Source organism: Muntiacus reevesi, chromosome 1 (assembly GCF_963930625.1).
Source record: "Muntiacus reevesi chromosome 1, mMunRee1.1, whole genome shotgun sequence".
Taxonomy (NCBI): domain Eukaryota; kingdom Metazoa; phylum Chordata; class Mammalia; order Artiodactyla; family Cervidae; genus Muntiacus; species Muntiacus reevesi.
Genome location: NC_089249.1, coordinates 163,680,758 through 163,706,006, shown reverse-complemented (window position 1 = coordinate 163,706,006; position 25,249 = coordinate 163,680,758). Strand labels below are relative to the sequence as shown.

The 25,249-nt window shown below is 37.5% G+C and overlaps 1 protein-coding gene across 19 annotated transcripts in view; it reads right to left on the bottom strand.

Annotated features, from left to right (window-relative positions):
• The window catches only part of SCMH1 (Scm polycomb group protein homolog 1), a 214,210-nt gene that overhangs the window by 82,025 nt on the left and 106,936 nt on the right, over positions 1 to 25,249 (bottom strand). For 18 of the 19 annotated variants that reach the window (XM_065915217.1, XM_065915264.1, XM_065915236.1 and 15 more), the window contains 2 exons: positions 12,661 to 12,749; positions 6,064 to 6,307 (listed from right to left, as the gene is read on the bottom strand). In XM_065915217.1, the coding sequence (XP_065771289.1) occupies positions 6,064 to 6,307; positions 12,661 to 12,749 (333 nt within the window). Of the gene's footprint in view, positions 1 to 6,063; positions 6,308 to 12,660; positions 12,750 to 15,965; positions 15,987 to 25,249 lie in introns of those variants that run through there. The other variant, XM_065915227.1, reaches the window with a different exon arrangement.

Genomic DNA, 25,249 nt, shown 5'->3' with positions numbered 1-25,249 from the left:
AGAGGAAGAATATACCAGTTGCTTGAAGCTTCCTGTAGAGAGGACATTCTCCTGTTTGCTGTGGCTCAGTAGTAAAAGAACTTGGGTGGAAGGGCAGGGGGTATTCCAGGTGTAAAGGTGTAAGTGTGTTTTGTGATAGAGAGGTGAGTGAACATAAGTTCAAAGATATCCCTTTCTGGAGATGAGAGCCCTTTGTCACTCTTACTTTTGGCCACAAGTTTCCAAGACTTTAAACAGAACAATAGTTTAAATAAACTTTAATCTACTTTTAAAATTATAGTAGCCCTCTCACTTTTGTACCTCAGTAAATACTGGCTTTAGATGACTGTGAACAGAAATGAAATCAGAAAATATAGCATGATTTATTTCCATTCAATAAATATTACTGAATAACTACTATGGGCCAAGTGCTGGGGATATAAAGATGAAGATAATAAATTGGTCCCACTTAACAAGGACTCCAAGTAGACATGAATCCTAACCTTCTAGACAGGGTAGAAAGAATTTTCTTCATACAGAAAAACTAGCATTATTTTACAGGCTGCAGAGATAACTTTGTTAAATAAATAAATTAGTTGTGATAGGTGTTGAAATAAACTTCAAGAACTTACATTTCAGCTTCTTTATTCAAAGACTATCCCCTCGCCCCATCATATCTTCTCACCACTCTCCACTGGCCTGGGAGTGTGAGTACACACTCACAAAACTATAAACTCTAAAGGCAGGATTCCTACAAATTTATCCAATGACTAGCCCCTAGTCATGACAATATTTAAACTTGAATGAATGGCTGGTTGAAGAAAATCAGGACATTAGTTGACCAACAGCCTCAGTTGTGTTACTCTTGCCTCTACTTAGTTTTTCCCTGCACAGTTTAGGATTCCAATTTAACCAACTCTCTCTTTCTGACCCAGAATTACAAAGTGATTATAGTATAGTTTCTTATGTAGTTTTACAACAGAAAGAAAACATCCATCCATAAAGTATGGGACACACTTTTAAATGTCACACAGAGGAAAAAAGGAAGAGGCATTCTGAAAGCTTTGTTTTTAACTATCAAATTCTTACTCTCCAGGTCAGAGTAACACTTCTGTGGCACTTCAGCCACAGCACTAAGTCAGATTTTGAAACATTCTCTTTCTATGACACCACAGGTAGAAAGGGTAGACCAAAAGGGCAAAGGAGGCCTTTACCCCATTTACTCCAACAGGTGTGCTCAAGGGCCACACTTCTACGGGACCCCCATATCTGCATCAGCATAGAGTAGCCAGACCAAGCTTGCACTGTATGAAGCGCAAGAGACTGGTGTACAATCCAGAATAATAATATATAATAAAAATATAAACATGAAGTAGCTTGGATCTCATTATATAGGAAGCTAAGCTATAATCTGAAACTGTCTTGCCCACCTGCAATCAGAACAAAGGAGAGGGGAGTTAATTAGATTATTAAATGCCTAATTAACATTATAGTCATACCAAGTGGACTAAGCTCTTTATTCGGTTTTTTAATTTTAAAAAGTAAAGTTTATCTGTTTTCTTCTAAGTCAGATACAAAAAGAGCGATCAGCTGAAAAAAAAAAAAAGCTTCTGCTTTTTATAACCAGTATCCTGGATTAACTGCAAGCTTAGCATTTGAAGCCCATCAGAAGTGGCTTGGCCCAGGAGTTTAGGACCTAAAAAGGTTTACTACTGGCTTTGCAAAGGAGAAACAGTTAGCATGAAGGATCCCCTTAGAGAGGCAGAGCCCTACGTGGCTGGGGTACAGACATAGGTAGGGGTGAGATGAGCATCTGGGATCAGGTAGAAGACAGTCATAGGAGTCATCTTTCACCCATCATCAAGGTCAGGAACCTGCACAGTACACAGGGGTAGTAGGATGCTCAAGGATCATGTAGTTTAAGCTCTTGCTTTAGGAATGACTTGCTCAAAGACATAAAACACATCTGCGTCCAGCTGGGACTAGACTTCCGTTCAATTCTCTGATGTTACACTACATTGCTTATGACAAAACCCAAGGTCTCAAATGAAGCTTTGAAGAGAGCCCAAAGGAGAATGGGAGAATATAGGGGAAGACTGTGAAGATAATATGGCTAAAGTGATGGCCTTGATAGCTGACCTTACTAAAATCTCCATGGCTTCTCCCTCTACACTCAGATGTCAACAGAACTCACTCACTTAATCCTTTGAACTTTGCTTTTCTTATAAATAGAATGTATCTGACTATAACACTGAGTTCAAAGTTAGCAAAAGATACAAAGAAATAATGTGTGTAAAAGAACATTAAATGAATATTGGTATTTTTCCCACTCACTGTGGGCAAGAAACAATCATATAGTACCTGAATTTCTTAACATTTGCACACTAATGACCAGAAGGTAGAAAAGAAAGAGGAGATAGGATGATTAGAAAGAGAACAGGCTTACACATAGAGAACATCTTGTTTTGTGAAATGATTGAGTAATCACATTTTTTCCAAATTGTATCACTTGTTTCTCAGCCAGGACACTGAGTGGCCCAAGTTCTGCTATTACTAAAAGCTGCATTATAAAATCAACTGAGGGTGTGAGGTGGGGGAGGAGACAGTTGTTGGAGGAAACAGTCCAGCTGCTGGGATAAGGACTGAAGGTCCTGATCTGGAAATGCCAACTGGAATAACCTCCTACCCTCTGAGCTGGTCCTTCTGGTCATCCGTTAAAAATCTAAAATCTCCAGAGACACACTGAAGAGAAGAAGAGTCAGCAAACACCTCTGGAGTCATCAGCCACACGGTGGGCCGTATTTCTTACCAGCATGATGTGCAGTCAGAAAAAAGTGTGAGTCCAGAAGGCTCTCCTGCTCCCCTGGCTTTTGAGAATCACCCAACTGCTCTAGGAGACTTACCAGTCAAAATAGCAGAGTTACTCTAACCAAGGAAGGAAGAAACTCAACCTATTAACTGAATATGGCTGGGAGCATCAAGGCTTATCCTGTTTTAGTCTCAAGTAAGCAAAAATGTCTCCACTATTACTTTCAAGGCCCTTCTTTTCCTGCTACTTCCACAGAGATATTATCTCATAGACTCTGTACAGGGAGGGCAATGGATGTCTCACACTGACCCCACATTTGTTTCTTGGAGCATTTAGAGGAGTAGCACTTTTCTAAGGCAGAAAGTCTGTTTTCTCTCCTCCATGCTGCCCCCATCTCAAGTTCTCTCCACTCAGTGCCACCAACCTAATCCAAGCAACCCTATATTTTCCTTGTCCACAGTCACCATGATACAACCCATTTTCTATAAACCAGCCCAAATGAGGTCCTAAATAACAGTTTTATTGATCTGTACTTCACATACCATAAAATTCACCTTTTAAAGTGCATAACTCAGTGTTTTTAGCAAACTCAGAGTTGTGGGAATATCATCCCTGACTTTAGAACATATTCATCATCCCCAAAAGAAATCTCATATCCATTAGCAGTTACTTCCCATTTACTCTTCTTCCAAAGCCCCTAAAACCACTATTTTGTCTCTCAGTTTTGCCTATTCTGGACATTTCATAAAACTGCAATTATACAATGTGTGGTCTTTAGTGATTGGCTTTTTCACTTAGAATAATGTTTTTAAGGTACATTTATGTTGTAGCACAAACCAGTACTTCATTCTATTTTTATTGCCAATAAATAAATAATTTATTTCATGTGAATATAACACATTGTATTCATCTTTTCATTAGATGGACAGTTGGGCTATTTCAATTTTTTGGCCATTATGAATAATGCTGCCATAAAGTTCAAGTTACATTTTTGTGTGGACATACGATTTCTATTCTCTTGGGTATTTACCTATAAGTAGACTTGCGAGGTCACAGGTAACTCTATGTTTAACATTTTGAGAAACTTCCAAACTGTTTTCAAAGTGGCTGCAGCAGTTTAGAATCTCACCAGAAACATATGAGAGTTCCAATTTCTCTACATTCTCACTAACACTACTGTCTGTCTTTAGATTATATCCACACCCATGGGCGTAAAGTGGTATCTCACCATGGCTTGGATCTGCATTTCCCTAATGACTACTGATGTTGAGTATCTTTTCAAGTGCTTACTGATCTTTTGTATATTTCCTCAGGAGAAATGTTTAAGTCCTTTGCCCATCTTCTCAACTGAGTTATTTATCTTCTTTATTGTTCAGCCATACATGCTCTTTTGTATTCTTGGACACAAGTCCAAGTGTGTTTTTTTTTAAGTAAATCAGATTTTGTTACTCCTTCTAATGATTCCCCATTATGTTTAGAATAAAATCCAAATTATCACTCTGGCTTATAAGGTCCTACATGATTGTGCCACTTTCCCCCTCCCACGGTACACTGTAGTCAGAGCAGTATTCTTTCTGCCCTTGAAACATAATAAACTCATTCATGTCTCAATACCATTGTAAGTATGTCACATCTGCTTGCTTGGAATTCTCTTTCCTTGCATGACTTCTTTTTGTCATCGAATTCAAATATCAATCATCTTTTTGGACAATTTTTCCTAAAAAGAAATTGTATCCAAAAAGCTCCCCCTCCACAAAAAGGAACAGCAAACTTTTGGGGATGCTGGATATGTTCATTATCTTGACTAAGGTAATGGTTTCATGGATATATATATATATATGTCAAAACTTTTCAAACTGTATACTTTAAATATGTGCAACTTATTTTACTTATATTATATTCAATAAAGCTGTTAAATGAATCCCTTCACAGTCACTATCTTTTTTTTTTTTTTTTGATAGTATGGATACTTTTTTTTTTCCATTTATTTTTATTAGTTGGAGGCTAATTACTTTACAATATTGTAGTGGTTTTTGCCATACTGGGATGACCCAGAGGGATGGGATGGGGAGGGAGGTGGGAAGGGGGTTCAGGATGGGAAACACATGTAAATCCATAGTCACTATCTTATGATACTTTATTTCCTTAGGAAAAAACTGTCTATCTGAAATCATCTTGTTTATTTCTTGATTTAAATGTTTATTGACTATTTCATCCCTCTAAAATGAAAGTGTCATGAGGGCACTTGATGAATGCTTTTCATCTTTGTGGCTACTGTATCCTCAGTTTGGCCCACAATTAGGTACTACATAAATATTTGGCTAATTGAATGAATGAATCTGATAGAGGTTTAGAAATGAAACCCACAGACAACAGGAAGGGTGACTTTCTATTCTCTCAGATTTACCAGTACTTTTAGGAATGAGATTCTTACTATTTACTTTCTTTATTAAGAGCTACCTCAAACTTTATCCTGGATGTTCTCCAACATCATGACCATCAGAAATATCATTGACTGTTCACTACTCTGTGGTACTATTCTAGTACTTTATGTATACTCTCCCATTAGTAGCAGTTATAATAATAATAATATAGCATATTACATAGTAATTATAATAAATACTAGTAATTATGTTAATATAGAATAACAGCAGAAGTAATACAATAAAAACATTTGTTTAGCATTTGGTGTTTGCCAGACATTATGTAAGCATTTTGCCCATGTAATCTCATTTATAAAGTAGGTATTCTTTTACAGATGAGGAATTTTGAGGTTTAGAGAGGTCAACTAACTGACCAAAAAGCCACACAGCTGGGAAAAGGCAGAGATGGACTTCAAATCTAAGTCTATCTTACATCTAAGCCCATGGTTTTTCCATTAAACTACAGTGCTGGTTAAGTATTTTTATGTAATACAATGTTACTCCAGCTCAATTACAAAGATGGGATGTTCACCTCAAGAATGATACTATTCAAACTCTGGAACAGTCCAGGAATAAGAGTAAGAGAGACCAGAAGCTAGCTGCCTGAGAATAAACCAAGCTATTTGAGCAAGGAAATATTACTTTATGCCAAACTCCATGTCTATCCTCACGTGATGTTTAAATTCTTTCTGTTTCTGACTACTCTTGACTAGATGTTGGTTTTTAGCCCTAGTTGTTGGCCGCTGATCCTCCTTTGCCTGTGAGTGAGGTTTACTGGTGAAGGTATGCTGACCATGAGAGATCTAGGTAGGCTCCCTTAGCAACTTGGGTTCCGACTTTACAAGCCTTTACCTTTAGTGCCAGGTGGCTGCAGGTTGTCTCCAGTCAAGGAACACCAGCCCACAGGGAAGATGTCACGGGAGTCAAAGCGGCACCAGTAGTCAAAGGCCCCTCGCCACCCATCGAAAGTGACAAGGACCTCTGAGCCCCGCACTTCCCCAATAGTGGCTGGGCAAATGAAATGAGGGTTCTTCCTGTCCACAGCTTCTAGCTTCATTCCCATTTTGAAGAAGTTGTGAGAAGGTGACGGTGGTTCCTAGATGAGAGACAAGAGATATATAGACCTAGACACACAGAGAGAGGCTATGTATGCCTAGAGACTGGTACTTCATTTGGATGCTTAGAAAGTGCTATATAAGATTTACAGTGGAACTTTAGACTTTCCTTTAAATGAATTTCAAAGTATACCAAAGTATTACTTAGTTAATTCTAATATTTTAACATCTGTGCTTCAAGTAAGAAATAAAAGGTAAAGATAAGGCTGAATCCTCCACTGTGCCCTTCCCCATGCATATTTTTCTTTTTTTTTTTAATTTTTTTTATTAGTTGGAGGCTAATTACTTCACAACATTTCAGTGGGTTTTGTCATACATTGACATGAATCAGCCATAGAGTTACACATATTCCCCATCCCAATCCCCCCTCCCACCTCCCTCTCCACCTGACTCCTCTGGGTCCTCCCAGTGCACCAGGCCCGAGCACTTGTCTCATGTATCCCACCTGGGCTGGTGATCTGTTTCACCACAGATAATATACATGCTGTTCTTTCGAAACATCCCACCCTCACCTTCTCCCACAGAGTTCAAAAGTCTGTTCTGTACTTCTGTGTCTCTTTTTCTGTTTTGCATATAGGGTTATCGTTACCATCTTTCTAAATTCCATATATATGTGTTAATATGCTGTAATGTTCTTTATCTTTCTGGCTTACTTCACTCTGATTATAATGGGCTCCAGTTTCATCCATCTCATTAGAACTGATTCAAATGAATTCTTTTTAACGGCTGAGTAATATTCCATGGTGTATATGTACCACAGCTTCCTTATCCATTCATCTACTGATGGACATCTAGGTTGCTTCCATGTCCTGGCTATTATAAACAGTGCTGCAATGAACACTGGGGTGCACGTGTCTCTTTCAGATCTGGTTTCCTCAGTGTGTATGCCCAGAAGTGGTATTGCTGGGTCATATGGCAGTTCTATTTCCAGTTTTTTAAGAAATCTCCACACGGTTTTCCATAGTGGCTGTACTAGTTTGCATTCCCACCAACAGTGTAAGACGGTTCCCTTTTCTCCACACCCTCTCCAGCATTTATTGCTTGTAGACTTTTGGATAGCAGCCATCCTGACTGGCGTGTAATGGTACCTCATTGTGGTTTTGATTTGCATTTCTCTGATAATGAGTGATGTGGAGCATCTTTTCATGTGTTTGTTAACCATCTGTATGCCCCATGCATATTTTTATACTTTACTATGTGTGTGTATGCTGCTGCTGCTAAGTCACTTCAGTTATGTTCGGCTCTGTGCGACCCCATAGACGGCAGCCCACCAGGCTCCCCCGTCCCTGGGATTCTCCAGGCAAGAATACTGGAGTGGGTTGCCATTTCCTTCTCTAATGCATGAAAGTGAAAGTGAAGTCGCTCAGTCATGTCCGACTCTGAGCGACCCCATGGACTGCAGCCTACCAGGCTCCTCCGTCCATGTGATTTTCCAGGCAAGAGTACTGGAGTCGGGTGCCGTTACCTTCTCCGTGTGTGTGTGTGTAATTTGCATACTTTAAAATTTTATATAAATAGCATTATGGTGAACATATCATTCTACAACTTGCTTTTTTTGTTCAACACTATGTTTTTGAAATGTATCTATGTTGTAAATGTAACTGTAGTTTAACTGCTAATAGTACTCCATTATATCATAATTTATTTCCTCTCTTTTGACAGACATGTAATGTTGTTTTGAATTGTTTACTATTTCAAAAGAGTTTTCACAGCCATTCTTACAGTTGTTTCTTTTTTCATACATGGGGAGATTTCTTCAGCATGTATACCTAAGAGTGGAATTGTTGTGTTATAGGATAAATATATGGGCTTCCCTGATAGCTCAGATGGTAGAGAATCTGCCTATGATACAGGAGACCCAGGTTCAATCCCTGGGTTAGGAAGATCCCCTGGAGAAGGGAATGGCTACCCACTCTAGTGTTCTTGCCTGGAGAATTCATCTTCCACTTTATTAAATATTGTTAAACTGCCCTCCAAAGCAGCTGTAACACTATAAACTCTCTCCAGCAGTGTAGCTAGTTCTTGGGTGCCAATTTGCAATGCAGTTGCATAGAGTCTCCAAAAAATTGTTGTACACTCTGTTTCCCTTTGTCTTACTGTCCGATCCTGTACTAATAACACAGTCTTATTAAATGGGTATCTGGAAGAAAAAGTCCCCCTACTCTGTTATTGTTCACTATTGTTTTGGCTATTCTTTCTCCTCGATCTTTCATACGAATTTCAGGATCAGTTCTTCAAGATCCACAGAAAAATCCTATTTGTATTTTGACTGGAATCCTAGTGAATTTATAATTTGGGAAAAAATAACTTTTGTATGATATTGAGCCTTTCCTTCCATGAACATAGAGTTTTCCATATGTTAAGTATTCTTTAATGGAGATTTCATCTTCAGTATAAGTTTAAAAATTCCTTATAAATATCTTATATTTTACTAACATTTTTCTAGCCATACTGTAACCTATTGCTGTCTTAAAGAGTATCTTCAAAAATTTCATTTTCAAACCACTTGTTAAATAGGAATGACTTTATTTTTTAAAACGGATTTAAATTGATGAAGAACTGATGCTTTTGAACTGTGGTGTTGGAGAAGACTCTTGAGAGTCCCTTAGACTGCAAGGAGATCCAGCCAGTCCATCCTAAAGGAAATCAGTCCTGAATATTCACTGGAAGGACTGATGTTGAAGCTGAAACTCCAATACTTTGGCCACCTGATGAGAAGAGCTGACTCATCTGAAAAGACCCTGATGCTGGGAAAAATTGAAGGCAGGAGGAGAAGGGGATAACAGAGGATGAGATGGTTGGATGGCATCACCGACTCAATGGACATGAGTTTGAGTAAACTTGGGGAGCTGGTGATGGACAGGGAGACCTGGCAAGCTGCAGTCCATGGGGTTACAAAGAGTCGGACACGACTGAGCAACTGAACTGAACTGAATTGATTTATAACTGATTAGCTTATGCTGACTGATACTTTTTTGTCTTGTAATTTTTTCTTATCTATTTGATTTATCAATTATTGAGAGATGTGTATTAAAATATCCTCTAATAATTGTGGATTTTCTAATTTTTCCATGTAATTCTGTAAAATTTTGCTTTATCTATTTTGAGGCTATGGTTTTTAGGAGCATGTATAACTTTATCTTTTTAGTGACCTATTTTTTTTTTTATCATTAGATAGTAACTTCTTTAATGCTTTTTAGCACCAAAGTCTTGTCTAATTTCAGTACAGTTAACACCAGCTTTATTTTGATAACGGTTTGCCTGGTATATGTTTTATATTATTTTATTTTTAACACCTTTGTGTCATATTTCAGCAATGTCTCTTGTAAACAGCATGCAGCTAGATTTAAAAACAATCTGATCTATGTCTGACTAAACTGATGAGTTTAATTTCTCATAACTGATGTATTTAAATTTATTACAATTATTATTTCTAAATATCATTTCTATTTAACTTGATTTTTCAAGTTGTACCTTTAACTTCTTTTTTCTCCTTAACAATCAACTGAATTTTCTTCCCTTTTCCCCTTCCCATTGATTCAGATGTTAATCATTCTATATTTAATCTTTTGGTGGATCCCCTTCAGATCATAACTGTACAGCTGACATAATTAAGTCTAAAATTCATCCTTAATTAAACAATACTAGGACCTCTGAATATTTAAATTACTCCTGGGTTAACAGGTATTGGATAATTTAGTTCCACACTGTTATACTGCCAACTGATCACTTTTGCTGCTATAACTGGTTTATACAGTCACAGGCAATGACTGATTAGTTATACTCACATGCTAACCTATCTTTCCCTCGCACTACATTTTGCATCTCATTCTTACTTTCTAGGTTCAATTATCTTCTTCTTGAAACATACTCTTTAATTGTTCTTTCAATGAATATATTTGTATTAGTTTGCTGGAAATGTCTTGATTTTACAATCAATCTGAAATAACAGTAGAATTAGACATAAAATTCTAGGTGGACAACTATTTTTTTCTTAATTCTTTGAAGGTATTATTCTATTACCTTTTGTCTTGTACTACTGCTGCCAAGAAATGTGTTGTCAGCCTAACTGCAATGCCTTTGAAGGTTCAGTCTGCATCGTGAAAGTTGCAGATATAGGGAGCTTGCTGTACTACACCATTTTATATAAGGGAGTTGTGTGTGTGTGGATCTTTGTATTCAGGGGTTCCTGTAAACAGTCCCCCATAGATACTGAGGATGACTGTATTCTGTGTGATTATCTGCTCAGATCTTTCGACTTCAGCTACTCCACAATGTTTTAAAGTATACATTCGTCTTTATCAATGTTCTGGAAAATTCTGTCATTATCTTTTCAAATACTGACTCTTTTATTCGTTGTGGAACTCATGTTCAGCATATATCGGACCTTCTAATATTATCTTCATCTTTTCTCTTTAGTATTTTCCATCTCTTCATCTCTCTGTATTGCACTCTGGAGAAATTCCTTACACATGTCTTGAAGTTAATTCTTATCTAGGTTTAAGCTGCCTAAACACCTATCTAAGATTTTTACTTTATTTTTAACTTTTAAAAAATTTTTAAATTTAATGGTTTCGTTTTTAGATATTCAATTTGTTTTTTTCAACTTTGTCTTTAAAAAAAAAAGAGGTTTGTACTTTTCTCATCTTTAAATTTCTTCTTTTCAACCTTTAATCATTTTCAGATACTTTATTTAAAATTTCTATGTTTCTATTATCTGAAACTCCTTGAGGTTATAGTCTTACTGTTTGTTGTTTCTACTGATGTTTCATCATGCAGGATTTGTTCTGAGAGTTTTAAGGGCTCTGTGATTATGAACTGAACTGAACTGATTTTCAGTGGTACTTCACTTTTGGGACTTCTACGACATCTGGGTTGAAAACAACCAAACCCTCTAGACAGGTTTTGGGTTTCCTTCTGCCAGGCACTCAGAAATATCCCCCCTACAATTTTGGAGTTCGAGACAACACAGGCACTATATCTGAACCCTTGACTTCCATGGGGGAAAGCTTTTATCAGAAGAATGACTCAGTTCCCCTACCCATGGCCCAATTAGAGACTCTTCCTCGTCTTTTCACTAAGGAGTAAACATGTGAGGGATCCATTTGCTTATTCATGTGGCTGTCCCAGGTCCATTTTCTGCCTTGCATGGGCCTAAGGCTTCAACTTCTATCTTACTCTAGCTGTTAAAAGACAAGGTCCTTAAAAAGTAAGACTGGCAAAGCTCCTTAAGGCATCAGCAGGTTCAGTACACCTAACACTCTGGTTTTCCTTCTTCATTTTGGCCTTGGAGAGTCCTCTTACTGCCTAGTAAGATCAGTAAAGCATTTAAAAGAATACTTGTTGGCCCCTACCTCCCACCATTTTGAGGTACTATCAGTGGAAGGATTTCAAATTGCCCAGTATACTGTATTCTGGGAACTATGGTGTTCTCAGATTTTAGACTTAAATGGCATCATGTTATGTTAAGTCGCTTCAGTTACGTCTGACTCTTTGCGACCCCAAGGACTGCAGCCTGCCAGGCTTCTCTGTCCATGGGATTCTCCAGGGAAGAATACTGGAGTGGGCTGCCATTTCCTTCTCCAGAGGATATTCCCAACCCAGGGATCAAATCCAGATCTCTTACATCTCCTGCATTGGCAGGCGGGTTCTTTACCACTAGTGCCACCTAAAGAGCCCAAATGGCAGCACAAGTAATGCTAATTCAGCCTCCTTTACAGTAACTCCGATCTCATGAAAGATCAACTGAGAGGAGACTGACTGCCTTTTCCTTTGAAAAACCAGGAAAAACAAATACAGGTTTTTAATTCCTATTCTACCACTTACTAGTCATGTGATCTTGGGCAAGCTCCTTATTTTGAAAGTGCTTCTTTGTTTCCTTAACTACTAAACCAAAATAATAATTCTTACTTCATAAAGTTAAAAAATAGTCTCCTTCCTTCCTCTCTGTTTAGAAGATGGACCTTATGGAACTCCATAAGAATAGCCTTTAGATTTATATTAAATTTTATATGTTTTACTAACAAAAAATGTTTAACTTCTTAATAACCCTGTGAGGTAGACATAAATCCACATTACAGATGAGGTCAAAACTGATTATCAGTAGAGAAATAAGAAATCCGCAAACCCAGAAATCCTACCTTACAATCTAGTATTTCACTGGGATAATTACTGCTTCATAAGTTACTTTAAAAATCCTTCTGCTGAACTAGTTTCTGAAAAGGCATCCTCAGGCCATAAATATAATACAGACATTAGAGGCTCAGTAATTGAAAGGATGTACGCATTTGACCTTAAGTAATTTGGAGCTGGTGATAGCTGAGGAACACCGTACCTTGTGGAAAATCCTGATGGGAGCCATCTCTGCTCCATTTAGCGTCTTCAAAAGGAACATGGGCCAAGAAGAAGCATTCAGCCGAAATCCTGCAGCAAACGTAACGGGCAACAGATTAAAAAATACATCTCAAAGGGAATTGCAATACCAAGTTTTCCCTTGGGAATCCAGCTACTCCTGCCACAATCTATGCTGTGATAGTTACACAGACTGTTAAGAAAGGACTAAAAGGTTAAGCAGAGAAAACACCTCATTAGACAGATGAGAAAATGAGGCACATAAGAGGGACTGTAACTTGCTCAAGGTCATGTTGCAAAGGTAGTAGTGAAGTCCCCAACCATGTTTCCTGACATCAAGATAAGTACTATAGAACGTACATCATAATGCCTGAAAAGTTTCCTTGAAAAATCCAAAATAGATGTGTGATAGGAATAACAAATACTTAGAAATGATCTAGACAGTATAGTGTGAAAGGGGATATAATAATCTCTTAAGAAGAAACCAAATATGTCTGATAAATCCAATACAGAAGTAAAACTTTTTGGTTTATCTCAATATAAACACGCTTTCACTCTCTCACTTTCTCTTTCCCCCTCTCTCACACATACACAGAATACAAAAAAAAAACTTTTGGATGTTCATTTTTACTTAACAAAGAATCAGGTTTCATGATGAAGATGAAAGGGGTCAACATATTCAAAAATATTCATTTTCCAAAAGAGTCAAAGGAAGCCTAGGGAGGTTAATTGTCCACTGTCATTCCTCAATGACAAGTCATTGGAAAAGATCGTGATGCTGGGAAAGACTGAAGGCAAAAGGAGGAAGGGGGAGAAGAGGACAAGATGGTTAGACAGCATCACCAACTAAATGGACATGAATTTTAGCAAACTCTGGGTGACAGTGGAGAACAGAGGAGCCTGGTGTGCTACAGTCCATGGGGTTGCAAAGAGTTAGACATGACTTAGTGAGTGATCAATGACAAGTCAAGAATATACTATTTAATTAGTAAATTGTAAAAATAAGATCATTATCATATTTTCCAATTAGAGCTCCAAGTGCTCTCTTCAATATGACTTCAACCTTCTATCTTCAGATACCAAAATCTAGTGCTTTTTGATAGTCTCCCAGTCGACCTCAGCTCTCCCGTTCCTGAAAAAGGACAGACAGGCTGAACCACAGCTGCACAGCTGGAAACAGCAACAATAATATCTGATTACTGTGTACTTCACTGTGGGCCAGATACTGTGCCAGGCACTTTCTACTGGTTATCTAATTTAATCCTCAAGACAACCTAGTGAGGTAGAAATTATCTTCATTTTATAGATGAGAAGAGAGGTATGAACTGCTTAAGATTTCAAAGTGAACAAATGACAAAGAAAGGACTGAAACCCAGGCAATCTGACTGTTGAGCCCACGCTCTTATCTACTATGCTAAATTATCAATGTGCATGGGAAATGGAAAAGGAAGAAGCAGCTTTTGGGATTAAGTATTAATTAAGAACTATAATTAAATTAAAGGGGGGTGTGAGAAGAGAGAAAAAAATGGAAATAAGAAAAGAGGTACTACTCCATATAATTTAAATGCTTAGTCTCAAAGCTGGCTAGGCTAAATGGGGTTTCCCAAGGTCAGGAGACTTCTTGGGCTAGCCTATTCTTATCAACAGTGGAGATAGCAATTTGTACATTCCTATCAAACTGATACCACCTCCTTTTTTGCCTGCCTAGCCTTTTTCCCTTTTGCAAACCACCCCCACCCCACTCCAAACCCTAATTTTAGGTGATTTGGTGGGGGTGTCTACAGTGGGTTCTACCTACCTACCTGGCTATGAAATGCAAGATAATGCCATTTAAGAGAATCACATTCCCTTTAGACCAAAAGTATGTTATGTATGTCTCAAACTGGCTCAACTGTTTTCTGATATGATATGCATGTTGGAGAGCTTTTCTTTCTCTGAGATCATAGTTGTAAGGGTGTTTGTAGATTTGGCACTGCTAACTAGAGAATATAACCAAGAATAAAGCCAATGCAGAACAGAAGATGGAGAGACACGAGAGTATTTAAAACAACTCTCCTTAAGTCAGGAAAGGGCTGAAGCAAGCCAAACCTAAGCAGATCCGCCATGAAGGGTTCACTACACCTAAAGAAAAGGCACAGCTGTTCTAGAGAAATGTTCCCTGCACCTTTGTAAAACAGAGGAATAACACAATTAGAAAATTCCGATTCATGCCCTCAGTTCCCAACAACTAGAGTGCCTCACCAAGTAATTTCCAATTCAATTTTTCAAAAATGGGTTACTGAGAGGCTTCTATCTCACCTGGTACTTGAGCTAAGAAAAAAAAAAATCATCTCACTCTGGAAACCCTTATTATTATAATAATAGCTAACATGTATTGAATGCTTATCATGTACTACTTTACAGGTACCTTCTCTCAGGATATTTCAAATAAGACCATGAGAAGTACACTATCATTATCCCTAGTTTGCAAATGATGAAAGAGAAACTCAAGAGAAGTAGCTGGTCCAAGGTAGTAAGTGGTGGAAACAGATTCTACTACATAATGGTCTTACTCCAAACCTCATGTTATTAACTATGTTTACCTACCTCCTAGCAAGCTTCTTCAAGAGTAGAAGGGCAAAGAAGAAATGCTGCCAACTCAATTACTGAGTACTTTATCCCCTAACCCCCAAGGTGATGTGGGACCCTTCAAATTCAGACATATTCATAATCTGGTCTTGGGGAGTCACAGATGGAATTTAAACACTGAAAGGTTTTTCAGAGACCAGATAGTATGAAGGTTTTATATTGCAGACAACAAAACTGCAGTCCAGAGAGGTTAAGAAACTTGTTCATGATCACATAAGTTTTCCTGCAGTTAGGCTGGAGCCCTAGGACTTTTCATGTTTCTCTTTTACTATACCATGCTGCTTCCCACAGAACACATTTATTCTGTTCATATTACGTGCTAGCCTCCAAATGCTAAATACTTTTAATGGGCTATCTCATTTAATCACTTCTACAGCTCTGTGAATTTGGTGTGAGAAAAGCAGCACTGGGTTTGGATCCAGGCTGCCTAGATTCAAATTTAGCTCTGCTACTTAGCTGGTGTGTGACATCCGGGAAAAAATAAGGTCCCTTTCTGGCTTTAGTTTCCTCAACAATAAAGTGGGATAAGACGAGTAACTACTTCAATGGGTTGTTTTAAGGATTAAAATAAGTTAATATAAATACACATGAAGCACTTAAAAAGATACCTGGTATATAATAAGTATTATTAATTTTGACTATTATAGATAAAAGACTGACCTAGTCAATAGCAGAGCAGATTTAAACCGGACTCTTCTGTCTCCAGGGCCTTCATTATTAATCAGCACATTGACGTCTTCAAGCATTTAATCACTCAGTCCTACCATGCTCTCACTCTTGGTAAAAGAGTTGGAGTTGTACATTTGTGCAAAAGGGAAAAGGAAAAAACAATAATTTGAGGGTCTCCTCAAATTAAACAATAGCGTTAAAGAAAAAGGCCAGGTGGGTAAGAAATCTTACCCTCTAAAGTGGGAGTAGCTCAGGATCTGGCCACTGGTTCTCTCTTCTTTGGTCTGTACTCCTTTCCCATCAACGATGACTGCCAATTTATATCTCTAACCCAAACCTCTGTTCTGAGCTTCATGCTCGTATTTTCAAACGCCTTATTTTATAATTTTCCTTGGATGCCAAGAAATCTCAAAATGAGTGAGTCTAAAACAAAACTCTTGATTTTACAACCCCCATTCCTCTAGTCACCTCATCTGGATTCATAGCACCAGTAATTTAAACCCAGGTTCTGAAACCAAAAAGCCTGGAAGTCACTCTTGGTTCCTCCATTTCTACTGTCTCTCAAATACAATTAATCAGCAAGTATTGATGGTCCTTACATCGAATATATCCTAAACCAAACCATTCCTTGCCATTCTATATTTCTCCCCCACTAACACCCTAATCTCAGCCACAGTCAGACTCTGCCCATCCTATGACAACAGCTTTCTAACCATTCTGCTTCTACTTTTGCCTCCCTACTGTCTATTTTCCACACAGCAATCAGAATGATATCGTTGTTTCTAAACATAAAAATCAGATCACATCACTCTTATGCTTACATCTTATACCACAAAATAAGTCCAAAGTCTTTATGTATTTAACAAAACTTACAAGATCTGGAACTTGCTTATGTCTTATAATTCACCTCCTATTTCTCTCCTGCCCTTTGAGTACTGGTCTTTCTATTTCCCAAGCACACCAAGCTGTGTCCCTCTGCCTCAAACACCCTTTCCTTTTCTCAAATCTTTTATTAGTTCTTTGCTGAAATATCACCTCTTCAGAGTGGCATTCCTAGACTACTCTACCTCAAATAGCCTCATAGATCCTGCACCTTATTATCCTTAGCTTTCATCCGTGCCTAAATTTTCTTTTTTCCATGTAATGTGTGTTTTTTCTAACCAGAATATAAGCTCCATAGAAGTTTTACTGAACAAAGGAAAAAAATCTCCACTTATTAAATGGGTGCCAGTATCATGTTATCCCATTTAATCCTCACAAAAACCATGTGTGGCAGAGTTTATTAATGATGTGGCAGGTCAGGCACCTGAAACTGAAGGTTAAAAGTCAAGGTAAAGCAACTTATCATTGGCCACACAACTAAACTAGTAATATTATAAAGCCAGGTCTCCAATTCTGACCCCAGGCATTTGCGAGTGTTTTGTGCTTACCTCAGCTTTCTTTTACAAGTATTTATAGACAACCAGTTTCAAAGAACTTTCAGATGCTCCTGAGACTGTTGGATTACTGAATAAATTAAGGTTCGTCTGCTTAAACAGTGATCTGAGCAAGCCCTGGACCTCAATGTAGATGAGCAGCTAGAATCTAATCGGAGTTCATGCCCTCTGGTGGCAGGTAATAGAACGGCACTCATACCAGGAAGCACATGTACATGTGTACATGTATGTAAGGCTCCTCTTGGAGGAGAAAATGATTTGAGAATCATCTTGACAGTTATAGAGTCTAAAGCTACTCTAAGTTATTAGACTCTATGGCTCTCGAGATGATTCACAAATCATTCTTCTCCTTCCAGAGGAGCTTTACATACATGTACACATACAAATACATGTCAAGAAACATGCCACTCACTCACTCATAACCTTGGACAACTCACTTCCCTTTCCCTGTTTCTGTATTCGTCAGCAGATGACACAACTAAAGCAGTGCTTCCAAACTAAGTTTGGGTAGGCTAAACCTAAATTATACCTCAAGAGTGAGAGAAACGAGAGCTGGGAGAGAGAGATGCTGAACAAACTCTTCCTGAGTAAGAAGTGAATGTTCAGCCAGGTAGTATTTGGGAAGGACTGTTAGAATTCCTTTTGGTTCTGCCAGGATGCTGTCACCACTTTGCTACTCTACTCTCATATACACACTCAAACACAACTTAATACAGAATTATTTAATTGGGGGTAGTTGTGACTAGTCTTGAGATAAGTGTAGGTAAAGATGGGTCAGGCATTATTCAATGTCAGGGGCCTTTCTGCAGAGAAGAGAGTTCAGTAAATATTTTTTAAATTACCTTTATCACATAAGTATTTAAGATACCGTAGTTAAAGTTACTTCTCTCTAAAATTTTACCCCTTCCATCAATTTCTAGAAGCAGAGTTCAAATTTCCATAGCCATAAGTGAGATGTGCATCTTTTAAAATCCCCCTTTTCACTGACAGACTCTGGAGGTTATTAACCATATGAGAAGACTGACTAGTGTTGGGAATATAAAAGAGTTCGTTTCAAGTCAATGTCCCCCACACACCAGAGTATGTGATCAAGTTTGCTGAACACGTAGTTTATACTGAGATCCTGACACAATTGACTAGGGGCCTCACTAGAGGCCAGCTCTGATCTAGACTAGGGACTCTCAAATTGGAACACTGGAATCCCCTGGGGAGCACTAAAGAACACATTATACTACCCCCAGAAATTCAGATTTAATTGATATGAGGTAAGGCCTAGGCAGTGAAATTTTTGAGAGCTGCCTAGGTGGTTCTTACTGGCAGCCATGTTTGAGAATTAGTGATCCATACAGTCATGTTTAGAAGAAATAACCTCAGACTAAGTATAGAATGGACCATTAAAACAAGGTGATGTGAGGAAAACTGACATTATCTGAGAATCATTCTACCTTTTCACCTGGAGGACTCTACAATGTTCCTATGTGAACAGGACACACACACTTATACATACATACACAGAAACCACACAAGATTTTAATAGAGAAGAATGGTCTCAAGAGCAATGCTTCCCAAATATAAACCAGCTGTGTCAGAGTCTCGGGAGAGCCATTTTACCATGCAGAATCCCAAGCCCCATCACCTAGAGATTCTGAATCAGGAATTCTGGGGAGAGGTCCAGAGGAGGCCTGGGGAACATGAACACACACACATACATATATGTAATTATATTCATAATTTCCTTAAAATTTTTTATTTTGAAAAAAATTTTAAACCTAGAGAAAAGTAGCAAAAACAGTACATGAACAAACTATGCACCCTTCATCTAGGTTCAGCAACTAAATAATACTTCACCACAGTTGCTTTCCATCTATCCACACACACTTTTCCTCTGAACTATGTGAAAGTTAGAGACATCACCTTTATATATGTCAGGACATGTGTCCTGACAACAAGGACATTCTCCTTTAAAACTGCAATATTATCTTATCCAAGAAATTTAATTAAAAATATTCTCAACTGTCCCCAAATCTTTATAGCTATTTCATTTTTAAATACACCATGGGTTACATACTGTATTTGGTTGTCATGTATCTTTAGTCTCCTTTAATCTACAATAGTTCAGCTGCCTTTTGTTTTTCATGAAGTTCCTACTTTTGAAGTGTCTGAGCTGTTTTATAGAATGTCCCACAATTTGGATTTCTTTCTGATTGTTTCCTTATAATTACATTCATGCTAAATGGCTTTGACAAAAATACTACACAAGTGATGTTGAGTACTTCACACTTCATTGCTTTAAGAGGTATATATAATGTTTGTCTAATCATTGATGATACTAAGTTTGATCACTTGTTAAGGAATGACTGACAGATTTCTTTATTGTAATTTCCCCTTGTAATTAATAGATAATCAGTGGGGAGAAACTTCGGGACTATGTGAATATCCTATTCTCCAATAAGCTTTTTTTTTTTTAATAGCATTCATTGATTGTCTTGGTCTGAATTCATTAAAAGGGTGATTGCCAAAATGATAACTTTCTATCATTTTTAATATTAGCTGATACTCTGCAAAGAACTTTCTCTGCAACTTTTTTTTCCCTAGTGTTTCACTAGGGACCCATAGTGCTACTACTATTGTATTTTTATTTTTATTATCCTTTTTGATGGTTATATTTTTCCAGTTTTGGTTAGCCAAAGTCTCTTTAGGCTGGCTCCTATATCCTTTTGATATGTACCCATCATTCTTTGAAACTGTTTCCTGGCAAAATATGATGTTCCAGATTCACCTGTTGCTCAGTCTTGAAATTAGCCATTGCTTCAAGGAGTCATGATTCCTTTTAGTGGAGAATGGGATTTAGAAATCAACTAATTTGGAAATTTGGATATATACTCCTCACATTGCTGAACAGTCATTGTTTCAAGGCCTTTCAATAGACAGAGCTTGGAACATATACATACATACAGATACACATGTACCATCTTGGAATATATACATATACATATATAAACATGTATATGTTCTAAGGGAATATGTATTATATGTTAATATATATGTATATTTTAATATGTATATAATTATAGATTTATATACCTATTTTAAGCAAAGAGTTGATAACATACCTCCAATTCAAATCCTACACTGCAAGGTTCTTCCTCATCTTCTCCTATTCCATATTTCGTATCTTATTCACTCATTCTAAGTATCTTCCATACACGCAAAATAGTTTCAGATTATTATGGCGAAACCACTAACATTATTTTAAAAAAGTCAGAATTTCATTTTCCTTTGAAATATGTCCCAATAAGGGTGTACTGTAAGGGTTCTGATTGTTGGAATTTTTTCAATGTGGCTATGATGATCATTTGATATAGAGTTCAGTTTGTTTCTGTTTATCAAGTTTAGTCATATACTAAAAGCCAATTTTAGTATATGCCTGTTCATCTATTTTTGATTTAATTTTATGTAATAAGTAACACATTCAACTAATGCAAAAGTCAAAAGAATATAAATGAGTCTTCTCCAAGAAGTCTCTCATTTCTATTCTTTCCACACTATTCCCAGAGACTCCCCATAGGTAACCTTTTCATTATTTTCTCGTTTTAATAGTCCAGTGTTTCCTTTTATAAAAATAAGTATATAAAATATATATGTTCATGTACATTATATATATATGCATATGTGTGTATACACATATATTCCCCTTCTCTTTCTCAAAAGTAAATGGCATTAAGTATGTTCATATCAATGTGTAATTATCACCATCATGTATTTCCAGAATTTTTTCATCTTCCTCACATGAAACTCTGCCCATTAAACAGTACCTCCCCAGTCCTTTCTCCCCTCTCCCAGTTCCTTGCAAACGTCATTCTTTTTTCTATAAGTACTCAGTGGAATCATATAGCATTTGTTCTTTCCTGACTGGCTTATTTCATTTAACATAGTATCTTTAAGGTTCACTCACATTGTAGCACGTCAGAACCTCCTTCCTTTGTAAAGCTGAATATTCTACTATGTGTATATACCACATTTTTTCATTCTTCTGTCAATGGAAACTTGGGCTGTTTTGGCCTTTTGGATATTATGAATAATGCTGCTAAATATGGGTATAAAAATATCTCCTTGAGTCTTTGCTTTATACTCTTTTGCCTATCTACCCCAAAGTGGAATTGCTAGATCATATGGTAATTTTACTTTTAACTTTTTTGTGTTTTTTTGTGGAAACACCATATTGTTTTTCATAGTGGCTATGCCATTTTTCATTTTGAATACTCAGCAATACACAAAATTCCAATTTCTCCACATCCTCAACAACACTTGTTATTTTCTATTTATTTGATAATAGCCATTCGAATGGGTGTGAAGTATTATCTCATTGTGATTTTGATTTCCCTAAATGATCAGTGGTATAGAGTATCTTTTCATGTGTGTGTTGGACATTTGTATATCTTCTTCAGAGAAATGTCTATTCAAGTTCCTTGCTTATTTTTCAATCAGGTTGTTTATTTGTTACTGTTAAGCTCAAAAAGTCTTAAAAAATATATTCTGGATAGTAACCCCTTACCAGATATATCATTCACAAATATTTTCTCCCATGACATGAGTTCCCTTTTCACTCTAACACGGTCCTTTAATAAACAAAATTTTTAATTTTGAAGCAGTCAAATATAAATATTATTTTTCTTCTGCTGCCTGTGTTTTTGGTGTCATATGCAGACACCACTGCCAATTCCAATGTCATGAAGCTTTTCCTCTATGTTTTTTTCTAAGTTGTATGGTTTTAGCTCCTACATTTAGGCTGTTGATCCATTTTGAATTATTATATAATGGTGTACAGTAAAGGTCCAATTTCATTCTTTTGCATGTGGATATCCAGTTTTCCCAACATTCAGCATAAAATATTGTATGTTGAATTGGTTTATGAAAGTTGGAAAAAATAATAGCTTTATCGTGGTGAAACTCAATTATACTTTTAAGTATCTGATTCAATGGGTTTTAGAGTTATGCAAAGATAATTCTATTGGCTTCCCTGGTGGTTCAGATGGTAAAGCATTTGCCTGCAATGCAAGAGACCTGGGTTCAATCCCTGGATCAGGAAGATCCCCTGGAGAAGGAAATGGCAACCCACTCCAGTACTCTTGCCTGGAAAAGCCCATGGATGGAGGAGCCTGACAGGCTATACAGTCCATGGGGTCGCAAAGAGTCAGACACGACTGAGCGACTTCTCTTCTCTAAAGATAATTCTACCTAATTTTGGAATATTTTTATCACTCTTCCACTCTCCCTGTTTTCAGTTTATCCCAGGCCCCTAACCTCTAACCACTAACCTCTCCGCCTTTTTAGATTTGCCTATTTTCTCCCATCATGTGGGCTGTCTTTTAACTTCCCTGACAGTGTCTCTGGAAACACAAGAACTTTAAATTTTGAGGTTCATCTATCAGTTTTTTTCTGTTGTTTGTACTTTTGGAGCCAGATCTAAGAAACCACTGCCTAATCCAAAGTCGTGAAGATTTACTCACCATGTTTTAAGAGTTTTAGATCTGTTATCTACTTGCAATTAATTTTTGTATATGGTGTGGAAACAGCAACCCACTCCAATATTCTTGTTTGGAAAATCCCATGGATGGAGGAGCCTGGTAGGCTACAGTCCATGGGGTTGCAAAGAGTCGGACACGACTGAGTGAATTAAAAAAAAAAAAAGGCAACAACTATGTTGTGGAGGTGGGGTCCAATTCCATTTGTTTATATGTGAATATCCAGTTGTCCCTGTGCAGTTGTTGAGGACCCTGCTGAATTATCCTGGCACCTTTGCTGAAAATCAACTGAGCAAAAATGTATGGGTTTACTTCTAGACTCTCAAATCTAATCCTCTTATCTATAAGTCTATGTTCATTTTATGCCAGTACCACAATGTCTTGAGTACTGTTGCTTTATACTAAGTTTTGAAATCAAGAAATGTGCATTCTCATAAGTCTGCAGAGTTTTGTCAAAATTCATATGACTTTCTTCCTTTGCTATTTTAATATGGTAAAGTTCACTAATGATTTCACTAAACTTAAATCTTTTCATTCTCTTAAAACCCCTACTACTTTGTCGTGATGAACACTGTTTTAAATATGTTGCCTTCCAAACATTTTTTTTAGGATTTTTATAATAATACTCATACATGACAGTATGTTTGGATGTTTAAATCAGGTTTAAGTATCAAAGATCTACCTGCATATAAAAAGAATTTGCATATTTTCTTACTTTTTCTATGATCCAGAAGTACACTGTCTAACACTGTAGCCACCAATCACATAGGTTTTCAACTTTAAATTACAATTAAATAAAATTAAAAATTCAATTCTTTAGTTGTAGTAGCCACATTCCAAGTGCTCTACAGTTACATGAGGCTGGACAAGTGTCATACTGGACAGCAAAGACACAAAACATTTCAAACATCATAGAAAGTTCTGTGCATATCACTGAGCTACAACAACTTAAGAAGAATTGAGATTATCTGGTACTCAAGGTTCTGTAGGATTTCCCTGTAAAATAATCTGTACATAGTGCTTTGATGTAGGTGTTTTGACAACATGTTTTCTATCAGTTCAGTTCAGTTGCTCAGTCATGTCCGCCTCCTTGCGACCCCATGAATCGCAGCACACCCGGCCTCCCGGTTTATCACCAACTCTCGGAGTTTACTCAAACTCATGTCTATTGAGTCGGTGATGACATCCAGCCATCTCATCCTCTGTCGTCCCGTTCTCCTCCTGCCCCCAATCCCTCCCAGCATCAGGGTCTTTTCCAATGAGTCAACTCTTCGCATGAGGTGGCCAAAGTATTGGAATTTCAGCTTCAGCATCAGTCCTTCCAATGAACACCCAGGACTGATCTCCTTTAGGATGGACTGGTTGGATCTCCTTGCAGTCCAAGGGACTCTCAAGAGTCTTCTCCAACACCACAGTTCAAAACCATGAATTTTACAGCACTCAGCTTTCTTCACAGTCCAACTCTCACATTCATACATGACCACTGGAAAAACCATAGTCTTGACTAGACGGACCTTTGTTGGCAAAGTAATGTCTCTGCTTTTTAATATGCTGTCTAGGTTGGTCATAACTTTCCTTCCAAGGAGTAAGCATCTTTTAATTTCATGACTGCAATCACCATCTGCAGTGATTTTGGAGCCCAAAAAAATAGTCTGACACTGTTTCCCCATCTATTTCCCATGAGGTGATGGGACCAGATACCATGATCTTAGTTTTCTGAATGTTGAGCTTTAAGCCAACTTTTTCACTCTCCTCTTTCACTTTCATCAAGAGGCTCTTTAGTTCCTCTTCACTTTCTGCCATAGGGTGGTGTCATCTGCATATCTGGGGTTATCGATATTTCTCCCAGCAATCTTGATTCCAGCTTGTGCTTCCTCCAGCCCAGCGTTTCTCATGATGTACTCTGCATAGAAGTTAAATAAGCAGGGTGACAATATACAGCCTTGACGTACTCCTTTTCCTATTTGGAAGCAGTCTGTTGTTTCATGTCCAGTTCTAACTGTTGCTTCCTGACCTGCATACAGATTTCTCAAGAAGCAGGCCAGGTGGTCTGGTAATCCCACCTCTTTAAGAATTTTCCAGTTTATTGTGATCCACACAGTCAAAGGCTTTGGCATAGACAGTAAAGCAGAAATAGATGTTTTCCTGGAACTCTCTTGCTTTTGTGATGATCCAGCAGATGTTGGCAATTTGATCTCTGGTTCCTCTGCCCTTTCTAAAACCAGCTTGAACATCTGGAAGTTCTCGGTTCAAATATTGCTGAAGCCTGGCTTGGAGAATTTTGAGCATCACTTTACTAGTGTGTGAGATGAGT